Source organism: Misgurnus anguillicaudatus, chromosome 4 (assembly GCF_027580225.2).
Source record: "Misgurnus anguillicaudatus chromosome 4, ASM2758022v2, whole genome shotgun sequence".
NCBI lineage: Eukaryota > Metazoa > Chordata > Actinopteri > Cypriniformes > Cobitidae > Misgurnus > Misgurnus anguillicaudatus.
The window spans coordinates 32,494,535-32,513,260 of record NC_073340.2 but is presented as its reverse complement, the minus strand read 5'-3'; the positions used below and the strand labels follow the sequence as shown (position 1 = coordinate 32,513,260).

The 18,726-nt window shown below is 37.5% G+C and overlaps 1 protein-coding gene across 5 annotated transcripts in view; it reads right to left on the bottom strand.

The window, feature by feature from the left end:
* Positions 1 to 18,726, bottom strand: part of LOC129420438 (cadherin-18) — a 340,672-nt gene that overhangs the window by 41,075 nt on the left and 280,871 nt on the right. For all 5 annotated transcript variants that reach the window (XM_073867160.1, XM_055175343.2, XM_055175341.2 and 2 more), the window contains 3 exons: positions 17,898 to 18,085; positions 10,975 to 11,228; positions 1,297 to 1,433 (listed from right to left, as the gene is read on the bottom strand). In XM_073867160.1, the coding sequence (XP_073723261.1) occupies positions 1,297 to 1,433; positions 10,975 to 11,228; positions 17,898 to 18,085 (579 nt within the window). The remainder of the gene's footprint in view (positions 1 to 1,296; positions 1,434 to 10,974; positions 11,229 to 17,897; positions 18,086 to 18,726) is intronic.

The window sequence follows — 18,726 nt, the reverse complement described above, 5'->3', positions numbered from 1 at the left end:
ATTTAAAAGAGGAACTATCTTTTATGGCGTAATAGCACTTTTGGGAGTACTTGGACTCGCCTGAAAAGTCCGCTCCCCTTCTCACTCTCATAATGGGAGAGGGAGGGTGTTACTGCGCCGAGTCGAAGTACTCCCAAAAGTGCTATTAGGCCATAAAATATAGTTCCTCTTTTAAATTCGCTTAGAAAAGCGCTACGTTTTATTTTGTACCACCAAACTTGCTCGTATAACTACTCGTCTTAAATAGGAAAAACGTTGATGTGTTTGGTCACTTCTAACTTTATCTCTGAATGGTACCATTGAATGAATGGGGCTAAGCTAAATGCTATCGAAGCGTCGCAGCGCGCTCCAGCGCTTACATGCACGCACACAGATGATAGAGGGATGTATCAACAATTCTTAGTTAAGGTAATAACATATTTTAATATTGAAAATGAGTAGACTATTCCTTTAAAAAAAACTTTATTGCATTTTGCGGAAAAATAATCAGTTTTTATAATAAATCTTTGAAAATCAAATGATAGATTTGAATTTTTAATGTTATTATAACCTAAAGATATTGAATGACTAGAGTTCAATATAATATATAATATAATGTATAATTTGTTTTTTTTGGGGCGGGGGCACTTGAAATTTGGTCACCCTGGGGCACTACACTGTGTTAATCGGGGCCTGATGTTAACTAATGAACCTTATTGTAAAGTGTTACCAATGTGTTTATAATTTCTAATATCTCTTGCAAGTATGTAGACAAAGTAAGGTTTCCTCCCTAGTAATGCTTTCACCCTAATGTTGCTCTAACAAGCATTTACACACACACAGCAAGAACAGAAATGTTTACATTTCTTATAATGAAACCTTCAATGACAAGCCATCGCCATGGCAACAACATTTTCCTCCATGTGTATCTTTGATTGCATAACACAATATCAACATCCTCGTTTAAACTTAACATTCATCTTTTTGGTTTGTGTGATTTATGTTTTCTTAAACTCACCCTAAAAGAGAAAACAAAAATCCAATACTGTGGACGTATAGTAAAAGTATATCACTATTACATTAATTTGGTGGGCCTAACTCACAAACTTAGAAGAATTTGATGGTGTGTGGTTAAATTTGAGCTTTGGGAGGTCAAGCGATTTTCAGCAAAAGCATAACTACAGCAGTTTGTTTCTAATGAGCACACAATTTTCTGGGACTGTCTCGGCAAACTCATTAGCTCTGAAAGTTATTAAATATAAATAAAGCAAGTTATTAAAGTGGTGACTCTCAACCAGCATGATTTATGGTACCCACCCTCCTCCGTTGCCATGACAGTGATGTTGTGCCATGGCGTCTCCTCCCGGTCCAGCAGCTGAGTAGTTCTAATGACACCGCTGATGGATTCGATATCGAAATACACCTCTTTGTCTTCTCTCCGCTCGATGAAATATCTAAATATAGAGGAGAATGTATGAATATTGCATGAACTTTACCATCTTTCAACCCTCTACATCATCGCAGTGTCATTAAGAGCATAGACAGCTTAGATATGCGTTACTATCTGAGAGCTCGTATTGCCGTACGGAGCTTGATTGTGAAACCTTGCCAACTATAAGTGATGTAGGGTCAAGTCTACTGCTCGATCGATTGACTCTCTCAATGACATATCACTGTAGAAATACAGAGAGGAATATATGTTACCCTGCAAGTGAAAAACGAACCTAAATTCATTTTTAGTGATTTCGACATTTTACTTTCTACAAAAACCTTGAAATGTTTAATATTGACTGAGTAAGGATTGAAATCAATGAGTGAAATCAATCTTTAATGCTCTTTATCTCATTATTATATTATGAGACTTTAGCCTGAATTTCACAGACAGGGTCATATATAACACAAAAAGACACAGATTTCATACAATGTTGTATGAGGTCTATCAATTTAATTCTATATTTAAATATTTGCATCATTATGGCTGCATATTGTATTTAAATTGTCTTGTCTTATAGCATTAATTTCATTTTTTATGTTAAATGATCAAATACCTTCAGTAGATATGAAAGAGAAATTTATGAGCAGTTTTATGTACTGTACAGTAGTATATGCACAGATATGAATCAGTAAATCAAAGAAATATATTACAACCGACTGGCAATATTTAGCATAAAAGGAAATAATGTAACTACAAAAGAAAACTGCATAAGAATAATTTGGACAAAATGAATCCTCAAGTGATGATCTTGCAGATGTGCTACACAAGGAAATTTTTCTTCCAAACATCAATTAATATTGGTTTTATTTCATGCAATGTGCAAATGTGAATGTCGCCAGCTTGTGATAGTTATTTAAGGGGGGGGGGGGGGGGTAAACGGTATTTCATGCATTCTGACTTATTAACACAGTTTAAGAGTTTGTTTCCCCATGCTAAACATAAACTAAAGGGGGTCGCACACCGGACGCGCAGCTCAGCGCCGCGTCGAGTCAGGTCTAGGACAACTCGGAGGTATCGTAAACCGGAAGTGCACATTACATAGCGCGAGCTTAGTCGGATAGCATCTACTTCAAAGTGCAAAATATGCGTTAGCAGCAAATGTTAATTGTTAATGATTTGGGACAAATATGATGTTATTTATTGTTAAACTATGTGAGTGGCGCTCTGTGGCCAACTTCATGAGTCAAAGCTGGGTGCCGTGGAAAGGTGCCACCTGTCAGCGCCGGTGTGCGTATACTCATAGAAAACAATACGTTAGATTTTTTTAGAACGAGCTGCGCATCCGGTGTGCGACCCCCTTAAGTAAAAAAAAAAACAGTTGGACGTGTTACAAGCAGTTGAAGTATTTCTGTGCCGATTAAACTTCGCCAGGATTCATACAAGTATTTTTTGAACATGGGTACATCTTACGTAGCATGGGTAGACGTTATGTTTCTTTTTTTTTGGGCACATCCCCCGGAAAAGCATGCCCACACGTCAATCAGCGGAGGAGCGAGAACTGAGGATGCTAGAAGTAACAGGCATCACATTGTTTTATATCATGACTCAACAATAGCACGTGTGCTTTAAGATGTAAGGAGAGGTAAGCCAGCATTATGGAAACAATGGATATAGTTTGTTTATCTGGGGTAGCAGCGAAGTTTTGCGTGTGTGTTTGTTTCGTTGAAAAGTCCCAACAGGGTCATGAGTTGCAGTCGGTAAGACTTCTGTGTTGTGTTGAAAATCGGTGCGTAAGTGCATATAATATAAACGACACGAACATGTAGTGAATCATAAGTTATCCAGAGATAGTGGGTTTGTGTGTTGCTTTCTTGTGACTCTCTCCCCCCACGGCACGCCCCAAGGGGTTCGGGTTTATACGGAAAGAATCGGTACAGCTGATCTGTCTTTTATAAATCTGATAAAACTAAAGACTCTTTGGAGATATGAAGGATGTAATACTACTCTATAAATACCTAAGATTAACATGAGATTAACGTGTGTTATGGGAGCTTTAAGTCTGGGTCACACTACAGGATTTTTGGCCCGAATATACCTCAGTTTTCCCCTTTGTAGAATTTGAAAGAAAATTGGGTCTTGGACGCTGACCGGTTTCGATGTTCGCCTCACAAACTGCTCGCAAGCATATCAGGGCGCCCCACAATCATATTAAACATGTTTGATATTTGGGATTTTAAATCAGGATTACATCAGTACTTTCACAATAGCCAATGAGAGACGGAGGTGAATGACAGAACTTATGGAATAGCAAACGTGAAACAAGCTCCTGTATGAGTACGGTAGACAGCAGAGAATGAGAAATGGCTTGTGGAAGTGTCCAAGAGACCAAACACATTTGAGACAGAGACAAGACCAAGACCATCAAAAAATGGTCTTGTAAAGTTCTCAAAACCAAGAACGTTCTTGAGTACTAGCGTGGATATAGCTTGAGTTTATTGTGCTTTCATGGATGCGAAAGGGACACAGTTGGATTTAAAGGCGGAGTGCACGATTTCTGAAAAACGCTTTGGAAAAGGAGTCGGGCCGACTACCAAAACACACTTGTAGCCAATCAGCATTAAGGGGCGTGTCTATGAAACGTCATCGTTTCCTGGTTGGCGTATGTGTGGGGCGGGTCTATCAAAAGAAGTTCCAGATTCTTTTGGGGTGATTTCAAATATCAACATTGGCTTTCAGAGATCATGGACCCTGCCTTTAATGTTGATATTTACATGTCTAAAACTGAGGTGTAGTTGACCTTCTTAGACTATACAACAGCGATGAAGCATTTCAAGAGTATTGTTTTGGATGTTTATAATAAAAATATGGCATGCAGCTGCAATTTCATTCAAACATTGACAGGACAATAAAAACTAATCTCTACCAAAAGTGAACTGATGGGTTTTTTATTTCTTCTGTTTCTATAGGTACAGAGAAAGATTATACCTGACTTTGTCATGGATTGAAAAATTTGGGATCTGCTCTTTTAAATGGCTTTTTTTGTGTGGCATAAATATTAATGCTACTGTAGTAGTTGTCATATTAAGTCACCTTAAAACAACGTAAAAATAAATAAATAGAATTTTATGGTGTCTATACCTTCTCCTTGGGATGTTTCGAAAAACAAATGCTTTGGATGAAATATGATAATGATCAAATGCATCATTATAAAGGCATGAAAAACACTAAGATGATAACAGTAACCTTGTTTATCATTTGTTTATAACACTAAAGCAGATTTTATTTTCTTGCTAAAACAGTTAATGAAAATACCAAACAATAAATTCTCATACAGGGATGAAACGTGTTATCTGAATAGAAAAAGGATTATCTATGTTTCCTCTTTCAGTCTTCATTGTTTATAGTTTTTCCACAGTGACAAATGTTGATGTAAAAACAATTTGTGTTGAAGTAATAGTCTATCTCACATCAACGAATGAGAGTCGCACCATTTGCATGACCATACATACGCGTTACATCTCCATCGTCACGCAGGGACTGTGAAGGTTCAAAGACAGCTTGAATAAACCACCACTGCAGAAAGATATTAATAAACCATAGAGGTCACATCCCATTACCACAAGAAAATATGTGCCATCATTGACATTAGACTGATTTTCTTTTTAAAAAGCGACATCAGACATGAGAGAGAAATAAAAATGAGAATTTCACACTTCATGCATTTTACTGCCGGCGAAATGAACGTTCTGACATTTGTTTTATCACTTCTCTTACATGTCAATACAACTGTTATTTTCTTCACATTCTGTAGACTTGGGATGGATGTAACACTGGGCTCAAGTAGATGGCCAAGACCCCATAAAAATACAAATGAGCTTCCACTCTGTATAGTAACAGAGGGCTTCCCAGAAATAAATTAGTATCTAAAATGAACTATAAGTGTAAAATCATAATGGGTGATAAATTGTATTACTATATAGGTCTACAACTACTACCAAACAAAATTCAGCACAGAAACCAGCACAGTGCAAACTGAACCACCTTAAAGGTATAGCGGAAGATTTTCATTTTCCGGGTGGATCATCAAGACTATTGGTCATTCCAGATGTCAATCATTCTGATTATATGTTGACGTATAACCGTCGTATGTGCTCGCCTCTAGGTTCGCTTGCTGCACATGCGCACTTTCACGTGTATGTGTGTTATGCTACGGTTTCAACCATTCATTGAAGCTCGCGTTCTCGCTGTGTTTTTTTTCAAAATGGAGGTCAGAAAAAGTCGCAAGAGAAAAAGTGTCTACGAATTGTATGACAAGAAGAGAACGGACTATGAAGAAAGAAACAAGACCAGAGTGTATATGGGAGACTATTTCACACGCTGGCATGAGCTAAAAGGCCAGGTTGGGCTTCCCACGCGAAGTTTCTATTGGAAAGGTACATTTTGTCATGCTATTTGGAGAAATCCATTTAAAATCACTGCTAGTAAAAGTTGATGTAAGCTATGATTAGCGATGCTAGCCTTGGCACGAGTCACGAACCGCACAGACACGGTAAACATGCCGACAGCAACTTGTAAACAGAGCGAAGAGAAGAACTAGGCTCCTGCATGCTCTCTCTCTGTCTCGTGCACGCGTTTAACAGGCGTTCCCTCTCGGGAGGAGGGAGAGTGTTGCGTGTGCATTTTTAAAAAAAATATGGAGGGGCGGTTCTTTAAAATAATTCGGGAAAATCTTCCGCTATACCTTTAAGGCCGAAGTATAGTTCATTTATTACGCCAGTGTTGTTTTCGTCAACAATGACAATAACAAAATGATTTCATTGACGCACCTTTTTTTATGACGATAACGCGACAATGACTAGCTAAAAATGGCTCTAAGGTGACTAAAACATGATGAGGCGCTTTCGAGTTTTCGTTGACGAGACGAGACGGAACGAAAATGATTATAAGTCTGACATTCACAATGCATGTCATTTCTGCCTATTTTGCGTGAAATCTGTCTGTTTTTAGCTAAAAAGTATCAGCAATGCTGGAGCTTCCTATCCTTGTTTTGGGTACGCCCACCACCCGGCTACCGCCATGCCGCGCAACAGATTTCACACAACAACAACACACCTGCGGCTGTGTCGAGTTCGAAGGACCGTGGCGGTGACGGCAATAGACGGAAACGACAAGATGATTTATGGACATAGCCTACTTTCAGTATAATCCATCAGAAAGAAAAACGGAATGCATATTGGGAGACAACAATAAATGTGGCCACAAACTAGGTGGGAAGAATACCACCAACCTCAAGTGGCACCTGAAGGCTCATCACGCTGATATTTTTTTTAAGGTAACTAACAAGTCACGTTGTTAACATATCATATACATTAAATTTTACTCGACAATCGGCTTGAGACACATTTCATGGTAAGCTTAAAGTTTTACATGTATCTACTTGTCAAACCTAAGCCCATTTCAAATACTTTTTAACCTAAATTAATTTGTTAAAGACTACTTTTTTACTGAAATTGACTTAAACTTGAGTAAAAAGTTTTAGTGTTTTCGTCGACTAAAACTTGACTAAAACTATCAAGTTTATAAGTGACTAAAATGTGACCAAAACTAAAAAGCATTTTCGTCCAAAAGACTAAGACTAAAACTAAAAGGCTTGCCAAAAACAACACTGGTGTATGCGAGTCACACAATTTTTATCATCAGAGGAGTGCGCACATACAGACCACCAGATTTTTAAAACCTTGCGTACATTGTAAGTGTATGTCACACATGCGCCAACCAGAAAATGTAGTATTTAGCCCAGGAGATGCATTGCATTTTGTCACAATGTGCATTTGTCGAACAGCTGTGTATACGTACCCGTCAAATAAACTATACTTTGCAAGGCTGTGTATTTGACCGTGCACGTAAAAACAGACTATACTCTGTGCTTTAGAGTAAAGCCCCTGACTACATATGTCACTTAAAACTGTTAAAATAAAAACTTAAAGCTTTAAACAGCAATGCTTCAAAATATTTCACAAGACATTTCACAATACTTCTTTTAAGATGTAAAATAAATCGTCGGTGTCCCCAGAGTACACATGTTCAGTTTTAGCTTAAAATACAATATAGATATTTTATTATAACGTTAAAATTGCCACTTTATTGGTGTGAGCAAAAACGTGCTGTTTTAGGGTGTGTCCTTTAAAATGCAAATGAGCTGATAACATGAAAACATTGATCACCATAAAAGTGGTTTGTTGAAATTGAAACTCAATTGTGCTGTTAATTATTTTTTCACTCTGTCTCTCGCTGCACTTATTGGCAGTGCCGTGGTTGGATAGTGCAGATTAAGGGGCGGTATTATTATTATAAGATCCCCTTCTGACATCACAAGGGAGCCAAATTTCAATGATCTATTTTTTCACATGCTTGCAGAGAATGGTTTACCAAAACAAAGTTGCTGTTTTTTTCTTCTTCACATTTTCTAGGTCAACAGAATCAATAATAGCACATAAACATGGAAAAAGTCTGATTTTCATGATATGTCCCATTTAAAAAGGCCCTAATATGTACCATAAGGTACGGATATGTATACATTAGGTCAAAAGATTACCGCCAGCTGAGGTACATATTTTGACCATTTTTACAGTGTATGCACCAATAAAATAAAGCATATGCTGTTATGTTTTGAAGTTTTATTTCAGTCCACTCTCAGAACAAAGGTACAAGAACGTACACAAATTGTCCCTGTGGCGGTACCTTTTCCAAAAGTACACTTTGACTTATGTATCTAAAATGTGCATATTGGTACATATCTGTACCAAAATATGACATATTAGGACCTTTTTAAAAGGTAACGTCCCGGTGACAACTTGTGTACCTTTTTTCTGAGAGTGTAAAAAATATACAATGTTAAATTATGCACAAATGACATTCCAGGTCTCTTATGACCCAAGATATTTAAGGGGTTTTACATACATATTTGCATATTTCTAAAACATATAAGCTAAAACAATGACAATTCACTAGGTACCTGGGCTTAAAGTACACAGTAGTGTTAAATGGCCTTTACATTATGTTTCATAAGGTTTACACCAGCACTGTTCACACATCCACTGGATGGGCTTATGATGAAATGCAGGATTTTGTTAAATCTTCATTTGTTAGAGACTTACATCAGTTGGTACTGTAAATTGTCTGATATCAGTGAGAAAAGACGGATGTGTTTATGAGTTGGTTTGCACACATCTCCCTTTCATTAGTGTGTGAGGTTAATTGAGCTTTTGGCTGCAGTGTTTAACTAACACACAAACACGAGCTGTTTTAACGGCTCTAATTAACAACATCCTCCACAGAGAGTCAAAGCATGGAGAAAGATCCTTACATGTCAGACCAACTCAATGTCAGACCATTAAATTCGACCTTTACAAAGAAGTAGAGAGAGAGAGAGAGAGAGAGAGAGAGAGAGAGAGAGAGAGAGAGAGAGGGGGGTTTTCATAATCTAAACCTGGTAAACTTCGATTGAATGATTTGCTCCTGTATTGCTCAGTCATGCCACATGCCAAAAGGTCATGGATTCAAATCCATGGAACACATATATTGTAAAAAATATACCTTGTAGTGCACTGTAAGTCACTTTAGATCAGTGTTTCTCAAACTTTTTCAGCCCAAGGACCACTTTATCCTCCAATTTTTTTCTGAGGACCACCTAACAGAATCCCACTCTAACATGCCCCCAAAAAACATCAAAATATGAAGGATAAGCTAAATTTAAGTTTAATATGCAACTGTTTCAAGTCAAAAACTATTTTTTTAAAGACAAATGCAATGCCATGTTCAGAAATTATTATATGAATTTTATTTCATTTGAACAAGTAAATGTGAAATGAGTTACAGCTTAATATGAACAACAAACAGCACATGTGAAAAAAAACTGCAATTAAACATACTATAACAGCCTAGGTCCCACTTAATGTCATTCCAAAGAGCCATTAGTTTAAAACTGAGGTGGTGGGTATATGAAGTCTATGGTTGTAACTATTGTAACAATAAAATGCTGAAAAAATGTTCCCCTTAATGTACAATATCACTGAAATTACAGGAATTTTACACATGAAACAAAAACTTGTACATTACAAAACTAATAGATCTGTGGATTTTAGCTGCTTTCAGTTGACGCTTGATCTTTTATTTTGACTCCTCTTTGGTTTAGCCACCGATCCATTTTTACGTTATCAAAACAGAAAGGCAAGAACTGATATCACAGTTTTGCAAGTGCATTAAAAATCTATTTAAATAACTGACGATTGTATAAACACTTGCCTAGTTTAGGTCATCTTTTGGCGGCCCACTGGGGGCGGTTTGGCGGACCACTAGTGGTCCGCGGACCACACTTTGAGAATTACTGCTTTAGATAAAAGTGTCTGGCTAATGCATTAATCTAATGTAAATTATTTGCTTAGAAAGTGCTATTTGAGAATAAATTCCACTTGGTTTAATATTTTGTAACATTTTGTAAGTTTGGCTTGGAGGGACGCCCTACTATTTTTTGAAAATATGCTCATTTCCAGGTCCCCTAGAGTTAAACATTTGATTCTTACCGTTCTGGAATCCATTCAGCTGATCTCCGGGTCTGGCTGTACCATTTTAGCATAGCTTAGCATAATCCATTGAATCTGATTAGACCATTAGCATTGCGCAAAAAAAAATGACCAAAGAGTTTCGATTTTTTTTCTTATTTAAAACTTGACTCTTCTGTAGTTACATTGTGTACTAAGAGCGAAACTCTTTGGTTACTTTTTAGCGCAATGTTAATGGCCTAATCAGATATGGATTGTGCTAAGCTATGCTAAAAGTGCTAACGCCAGACCCAGAGATCATGTGAATTAGGGTGACCATATGCGCCATTCTTCCCGGACGCATCCCGGACGCATCCTGACCAGGATTTCGAGTTCGTCTTCTGGTAGTCGTATTTGTCGACCGCATACGTCATAGAGGATTATTATTATTATTACAGAAAAGCAACCGTTATCTTTTTAGTTAAGAATGAAACTACGATTGTATGTCTTATGTTTTTAACTGAATGGCGTATGCAGTCAACAAATACGACTTCCGGAAGACACACCGAAATCCTGACCAGGACGCGTCCGGGAAGAATGGCATGTATGGTCAGCCTATGTGAATGGATTCCCAAACTCAAATGTTTAACTCTAGGAGAGCAGGAAAATTAGCATATTTTCAAAACAAAGTGGAATGTCCCTTTAACTGTCTAACTTTTTTGTGCTTTATAGTTTATAAAGTTTTAAATATGAATATTTTTCTTACAAAATCGCACCCACACCGCCTTATTAACCTACTTGAGCCATCCATAAAGTATGGATGGACTTCAAAATCAGTTGCACCATTTACCACTATTATAAAGCTTGGAAGAGCCAGGACATTTTCTAATATAACTCAGATTGTGTTATATCTGTTTGTATGAAAGATGATAGTCACATATATTTTGGATGGCTTGAGGGTAAATATACCATTTTCGGCTGAACTATCCCTTTAATCATCACATATCTCCATCTACTCACCGTACTGGGCTGTTTTTGCTGTCTGGGTCTCGAGCTGTGACGGCACCCACTTCAGTTCCAACCCTGGCGTTCTCGTACACCTCCATAATGTAATAATCCATTGAGAAAACTGGGGGTTCGTCTACGTCTCCAACTGTGATCTTGAGCGTGGCATCATCTTTAAATGAACCCAGATAGGAGAAGCGAGGGTCCAGGTGTGTGTTTTCCGCAGAGATGTGAAGACTGTACTGCTTTTTCTTTTCATAGTTAAGAGGCTACAAATGGAGAACAGAAAAATGGATTAGAAAGAGACACATTTTTCTTTTTTGATATGCTGAAAGGCGTTCATTATTCAATTAGAGCTTTGGGTGTCTGGTAGTCTCTATAGATGAAATTAGACTTTGAAACGTGTCATTTGTTAATCAATCTCATGTCTTTCTTGTATGTAGAACACAAACAGTACATATCAGAGGAAACACTTTACAATACGGTTGCATTTGGTAACATTAGTTAATGCATTAGCTACCATTAACTAACAATGATCAATATCATTTTTCAACATTTATTAATCTTTGCTTATGTAAGTTGTCAATACAATTGTTTATGTTAGGTCAAACGTACCAAATGGTCCATATTACACTAGTGCACAGGTTATAATAACTTATCTGTTTGTTTGTTTTTTGGTGGGGGGCATTTCACACGCCTCATTCACTTTAAATTAGAGGTCTTCTTGGGTCCAATAGAAAAATGTACCCGACCCAAAATGACACATATTACTTTTACCCAAACAGAACATGCATAAATAAGAGACAAACCCAAGAAAATTAGTCCCAATACCGACCCGACCCAGTGACAATTTTTTAACCCGAATGTAAATGGTACGCACCAGTCAGACAGAAAGAAACCTCGCAACCAATTTGCCCCCCTGCTCCATTTATTTTCATTTGTTATCTGACGATGACAACAAGGTAACCTCTACAGTGTGTATTTAAAATTGATTGACATGTCTGGCTCAATGAAAATTAACCTACCGCCAGCCACACAATGTCGCAAGCGCTCTTGGTAAACAAGGGGGGGTTAAAAAAGGACTCGATGCACACACGCAAGACAGTTTGAGTCTACTTGGGTCTGTTTGGCTAAAACACACTCATTTTAAATTACCTAAAACCCGAGGCTGCTAATATTATATGAAGGCACATGTAAAACTTTTAGACCCGAACCCGCTCGGATCTCGATACAGACCTCAGGTTTTCGGATCTAAGTGGTCTGGTCAAGACCTCTACTTTGAATATACAGTATGGAAATTCATCCATTTCTAATCAATGAACATGGTCAGAAACAAGGCTCTGGTAGGCCGTGGCATTTAAATGATGCCCAATTGGCAGTAAGGGGCCTAATGTGTGCCAAGAAAACATCCCCCACACCATTACATCACCACCACCAGCCTGAACAGTGGTAACAAGGCATGATGGATCCATGTTCTCATTCTGTTTATGCCAAATTTTGACACTACCATCTAAATGTCTCAACAGAAATCGACAGACCAGACATTTTTCCAGTCTTCAACTGTCCAATTTAGTTGAGCTCGTGCAAATTGTAGCCTCTTTTCCTATTTGTAGTTGAGATGAGTGGTACCCGGTGGGATTTTCTGCTGTTGTAGCCCATCCGCCTCACGGTTGTGCGTGTTGTGGCTTCACAAATGCTTTGCTGCATACCTCGGTTGTAACGAGTGCTTATTTCAGTCAAAGTTGCTCTTCTATCAGCTTGAATCAGTTGGCCCATTCTCCTCTGACCTCTCGCATCAACAAGGCATTTTCGCCCACAGGACTGCCGCATACTGGATGTTTTTCCCTTTTCACACCATTCTTTGTAAATCCCTAAAATGGTTGTACGTGTAAATCCCAGTAACTGAGCAGATTGTGAAATACTCAGACCTGCCCATCTGTCACCAACAACCATGCCATGCTCAAAATTGCTTAAATCACCTTTCTTTCCCATTCTGACATTCAGTCTGGGGTTCAAGAGATTGTCTGCCATGGGATTGGTTGATTAGATAATTGCATTAATGAGAAATTGAACAGGTGTTCCCAATAATCCTTTAGGTGAGTGTACGCTATTATGATGCTCAAAGTTGAATTTGAGCAATAAAATGATTGACTCCGTTGTGTAAAGTCTGATATTAAATGTGTTCTCAGTTTGACACCAACATCCAGCCAATTTGAATGATAAAAAGGCGAATAAATAAAATTTTATAAAAATATTGGAAAAACAGGCAGGAATCTCTGGTCTCAAATGCTGGAGGCGTGTCCACTATCTGTGCTAAAACCATGCCCACTCGAGGGAAAGCTGACGGGTCTCTCTCAACCTTCAAGTACCGCTACAAACCTGAATGGATGCTCGCGAATGTGTTAAATAATCCTGAACACAGAAATGTGGAAAAACTGTTTAACGGTGTAACTCTACAATTCATTACTACATAGATCATAGTATTTGTATTGTAACATGTTTCAGCAGTACATTTTAATGTTTAGTTAAATTTTGCACATGGCTGTTTTGCTTGGTGGCATCACGTAGACCAAACAGTTATGTACAGAGAATATATTAGGGTCAGCCGCGTTTGCTTCTGGAGCATAGAGGTTAAAACGCTTTTTTAGATGGGTTCACTTCAGTAAACACAATGAAAGCAGCCTGAACCTCAACGGCAAACTCGCATATGAGATCTGCTATGCATTCATCAACAAGATAGGAAACTCAGTATTGAATCTACAGCTTTTCCGACCCTTGGGACGGCAACTGAAGAAGCTCAGAATACAAAAAAGAAGTTAATAATGAGCAATCGAGTCCTGAAGTGAGGAAGACATCTGTTTGACCCTGACATGACTGATTATATATCTGTTAGTGTGTCTCTCACTGTGTGTATATTTAAGATATTGCACTTTTCCAGCAGTATCTTGACTGAGATAATTATCTCGCCTATATTATTCGTTTTGTTCAAGAACTGCAAAGAACATCCAGAGAAAGTGTGAAAAGTAAAAAAAAAACGTATTACAATTCAGAGGTTTCACTGGAGTTCTGAACTTTCTAATGAGGTTTCATGGACTTCTGCGTGCAATACTTACATTGTTTTTCCTCGTACTGCTAAGTCTCAGTTGGCTCTGCTGCTTACATCTAGTGTTTGTAAGTTTCTTCAAAGACATTTATTACACTTTCAGAGTTTCTAAAGAAAACTCACAACAACAATACCATATCTTCTGGCTGGTTACCAGGGCCTTGCTATGCGGTTTCTAAGAAGTTAAAGTGTTTTTAAGTGTGCTGCTATAGAGGTCCGGACGCCACTATTCTGTTTACATCGCCATTTTGGCAGGCAAGGACAGCCGGGGGCAACTATAAAATGAATGGCGCCAGCATAAGTTTTAGGGCAACAGAGTTCACTGTGCAATTTAATTCAAAAGACATAGATATGTACATTAAACAACCGATCATTATAATGCACCGTGGTCCTTTTACTGTGTATTGATAAAGGCACGGATAGCTTTTTTGACCTGCAGTATCCTGATATCTACAACTACCTCATCAACTTTCCCTCGTCCTACTCCAGAGACTCTTTAAAAGCCTACAAAGCCTGGAGGGGTACAAATGGACGCAATCTTATTTTGCAACAAATATTCAACTTGTATTGGATTCTGCCAGCTAAAATCTGCTTTGTTGTCATTGGAAGGGTAAGTCATCTGTGTTGTTAGCTCGTAATCGACCCTAGCTGTCCTTGTTTGTAGGTAGCCAGCACAGCTAACATTATATTACTGTGTGAGTAAAATAGACATTATAAATGTAATCAAAACAAAATGTATCGTGACATAAAATATCCAAATGATCGTACTTTGGAACAATCAATTTATGTGTTATATATGTGACTTCCATAGCAGGAAAACAAATACTAAATGATAAAGAAGATATGGTAACACTTAAAGGTTATGAAGGAGATCTTATGGTTTATATGATTTTTTTCTGGATTTTTAAGAGTTAGAGTTGGGTTTGGTTAGGATGTCATTTTATTAGGGGTGCACCGATATATCGGCCGATGATGCTTGCTATGCTTCTCAATGTAATACGGTGAAATGCCGCTACATCCAAAAGCCATTCTGCGCTCTCGTGCAGAAACTAAACATGCGTTCAATAGACGAAGAACCATACACGCAGCTTCAAGAAATGGCTTAAGGATATATTTATATTGCTGTTCTTTTCAGGTATTTTCATGATAATAAAGAATATGTTTAATAATTATGTTTGACGAGTGTTGCTTTTTCAAATGCATGTTATAAACGACTCAAACTAACAGTGATTTCAGATTGATAAGGACTTCCTGATCAAAAACCGTAGTACATGAAACAGCTGTGAATATTATCGGCTGTGCGATTCAAACTAGTTATCGGTTTTATTAGTGTATATCGGCATTTATCAGTGCACCCCTACATTTTATGTTACAGAAAGTCGTTCTTACGCCAAACCCACGCGAAAATGGTAAGAAAATAGGAAAAACAATTGAATAACCAATATATGAAACTGACACGGAAAAGAAAGTCTGTGGTACGTACACGGAAAATGGCGGAGATCCGTGACAATGACGTGGATAAAAGAGCAAAATATTCCGTAACTATAACACGGAAATTCGTGAGATCAGGTTGGTAGTTGAGGTAAAGAAAAATATTAATGACGCTGTTATAAAACTACTTGACAGAGAATTAACACTTAATGACATTTGAATGAAAAATTATATTTGTACCACTGTAGTTGAGGTCAAGAAAAATATTTATGACACTATTATAAAACTATTTGACACTTAAGGATATTTTAATAACAAGTTCAATTTGTATCACTGGTATAAGGTGGTCAGACACAATAATAATGGCCTCATGACAGCCAATGTCAAAACCAACCACATGACAATTTATTGTAATGTTAACCTATGAAGCAAGGTAGTTTCTTAATTTTGATAATTTATCATAAGTAGAGCCCGACCGATTTATCGTTTTGCCGATTTTATCGGCCGATATGAGCATGTCGCAGATATATCTGTATCGGCGTATAAGCCGCAGATATGAAGCCGATATGAACGTTCCTTACAGAAAACATTAAATGCTTTTGAAAGATGCAAGTACTTGTTTGTCCAGCAGAGCGCGCCCTATTGGTTGCTAATGGCGACCCAGGTCACTCACTTGAGTGACACCAGCCAATCCCCCGCCCCTTCACTTCAGTCAGTCAGTCTCTCAGTTCAGGTGGCGGCAGTCACGCGGTTTCTTCACAACATTTTACATCTGGTATTAAGACGCGCTTTGGTCGATTGGATTATAAGTGGGCGAGAGAGACACATTCCCGTTTAGTTTTGGTGTTTATAATCCGTCTCTTTTGTCCACTTGCGAGTTGTTTAAAACACAAGCGGGAGAAATAACCCGAGGCGGAGAAAGGACGCGTATAAACTGACGCGCAGTCTGTCCAAGACACATTCCCGTTTAGTTTTTGTGTTTATAATCCGTCTCTTTTGTCCACTTGCGAGTTGTTTAAAACACAAGCGGAAGAAATAATGCGAGGCGGAGAAAGGACGCGTATAAACTGACGCGCAGTCTGTCCAAGTACAGCTGCTTGTGCTGTTACCAAACATGCTAATTTCAAAGCAATTGATTAAATAAGCTCGCGCAACTTTACACCCTCGCTAAATAAAAGAGGCAGAGAGCAGACACTTTAGTTTTATAAAAGTTTAAAGTCCCGGCAGAACACTGTGGGTTCGTGTTATAAAAACATTGTGCAGTACATTAAACATAAGCCTACATCAGTATGTTGTCAGTAAGTCAAGCATTGTCGTCTGAATGGTACGTTTCTAATTATTTTGTGAAGTACATAACTTAATGTAAAGCTAATAAACAATGACTTTATAAGTTTCCATTTTTTTAAATCAGCCCAATATAACATTATTCTCATCAAAACTGACAATGATTTAAATTATATGTATTTTGTTTTGTTTGTGTTTTAAAGTTATTTATAATAAGTCAAGTTTACTGTTTTGTGCACTTATATCAGAATCATTTTGGATAATAAAGTTTATTGTTAACTTGTAAAACACACCTGCCTATATTACATATCTTTGTCACGTCATTTTAAGTGTTTGATCACCACATTTGTGGTGTGATCATTGCAAAAAAGTATTTATATATAGTATATTCTGTTAATGTATATAGTGTATTATATGTACAGTAGGCTATTGTAGTATAATAAACTGTAGTATATGTGTACTGTACTATAAAATGCACATAAAGAACATCGGCCGATATATCGTTATCGGTCTTTTTTTACTCCCTAATATCTGTATCGGCATCGGTCCCAAAAAATGCATATCGGTCGGGCTCTAATCATAAGTTATGTTGGCTTGGTAATTTCAAGTTGTCATGACAAGTTTTGATGTATTGGTTTATGTCAAGTTGTTATAACAAACGAACATCTTAATTTTGTCATTGAAAATGACAAAATTGAGCAAATGACAGTTAATGATAGTTGCCATAGATGTGCATAAAATCTCCTTCATGTTCATGAAACGTGTCATATCATGATTATGAAAATGTCATGTTAGTCTTATGAACACCCCTTCAAGTAAAGTGTTACCGAAGATATCTTGATTCAGTTCCCATTGAATTCCATCATCAAGTCAATAGTTACAATTAGCTGTCTGCTACCATCATTTATCAAAATATCTTCTTTCGTGTTTTTCAGAAATTCATACAGGTTTAGAACAAAATGATGACAGAATTTTCATTTTTGGATGAAATTTTAAGAGTTTTTTTTTCTTTCCCAAAGACCAAAAATGCTCTTAGTCAGCAAAAACCCTAACCCTAAGTAGGTGAAATAACAATAGTGATGCTTAATTTAGGCAAATATCACTTAAATGATGTGAATACCTTTCTTAATGTGATAATTCCTTCTCTAGTGTCTTTGTCTGTGGAAATGGAGAACATTCCCGAGCCCTCGGGGTTCAGGATGCTGTATTTAATCTCTGCATTGATTCCGATGTCCTCATCTGTGGCTTTGATCTTCCCCACTGGCTTCCCCACCTGCGACGACTCGGGGACAAACACCTGATAATTCTCTGCAGACACACACAAAAACTCACTTGGTGTTTTGTTCGATTGGCTGATTGTTATTTTGCAATTAAATGACTAAAGGAATATAGCTATTAAACACAAAACAGGTCAAAACACAGACCCGTTGCTTCGACAAAAGCATAAATGCTTAACCAGATTGTTTGTAACCAAATCGATTTTGAACACCATTGACTTCCATAGTATTTGATGCTCCTGTTTCTTGCATGATTACACATATCTTCCTTTGTGTTCAGCAAAACAGGTTTGTAACAACTTAAGGGAAAGTAAATGATGACCAAAAATTTTATTTTCAATTAAACTGTCCCTTTAACTTAAATGCACAGTTGCTTTGAATAAAATGCATACTTGTTTTTGATACAAAAGTTTCTGCCATTTTTGCTTCTGGCACCCTACTGTCGAGCTCTATTCATGTGGGTAAAAATACAACTACAAAAGCTCAAGATCCAAGACATAATTGGATTCTTTCACAACAACACCAATCTGTTCATTTCTTTTTTTTTCTCTTCACGCTAATTAACGTTAAAATATTAAACCAGTGCACGTTTCACTTGACGAGTTATCTGACAGCCACACACTGCATCTGTATAAAGCATATTTCCATCTCTATTGGATAATGATATAGTAT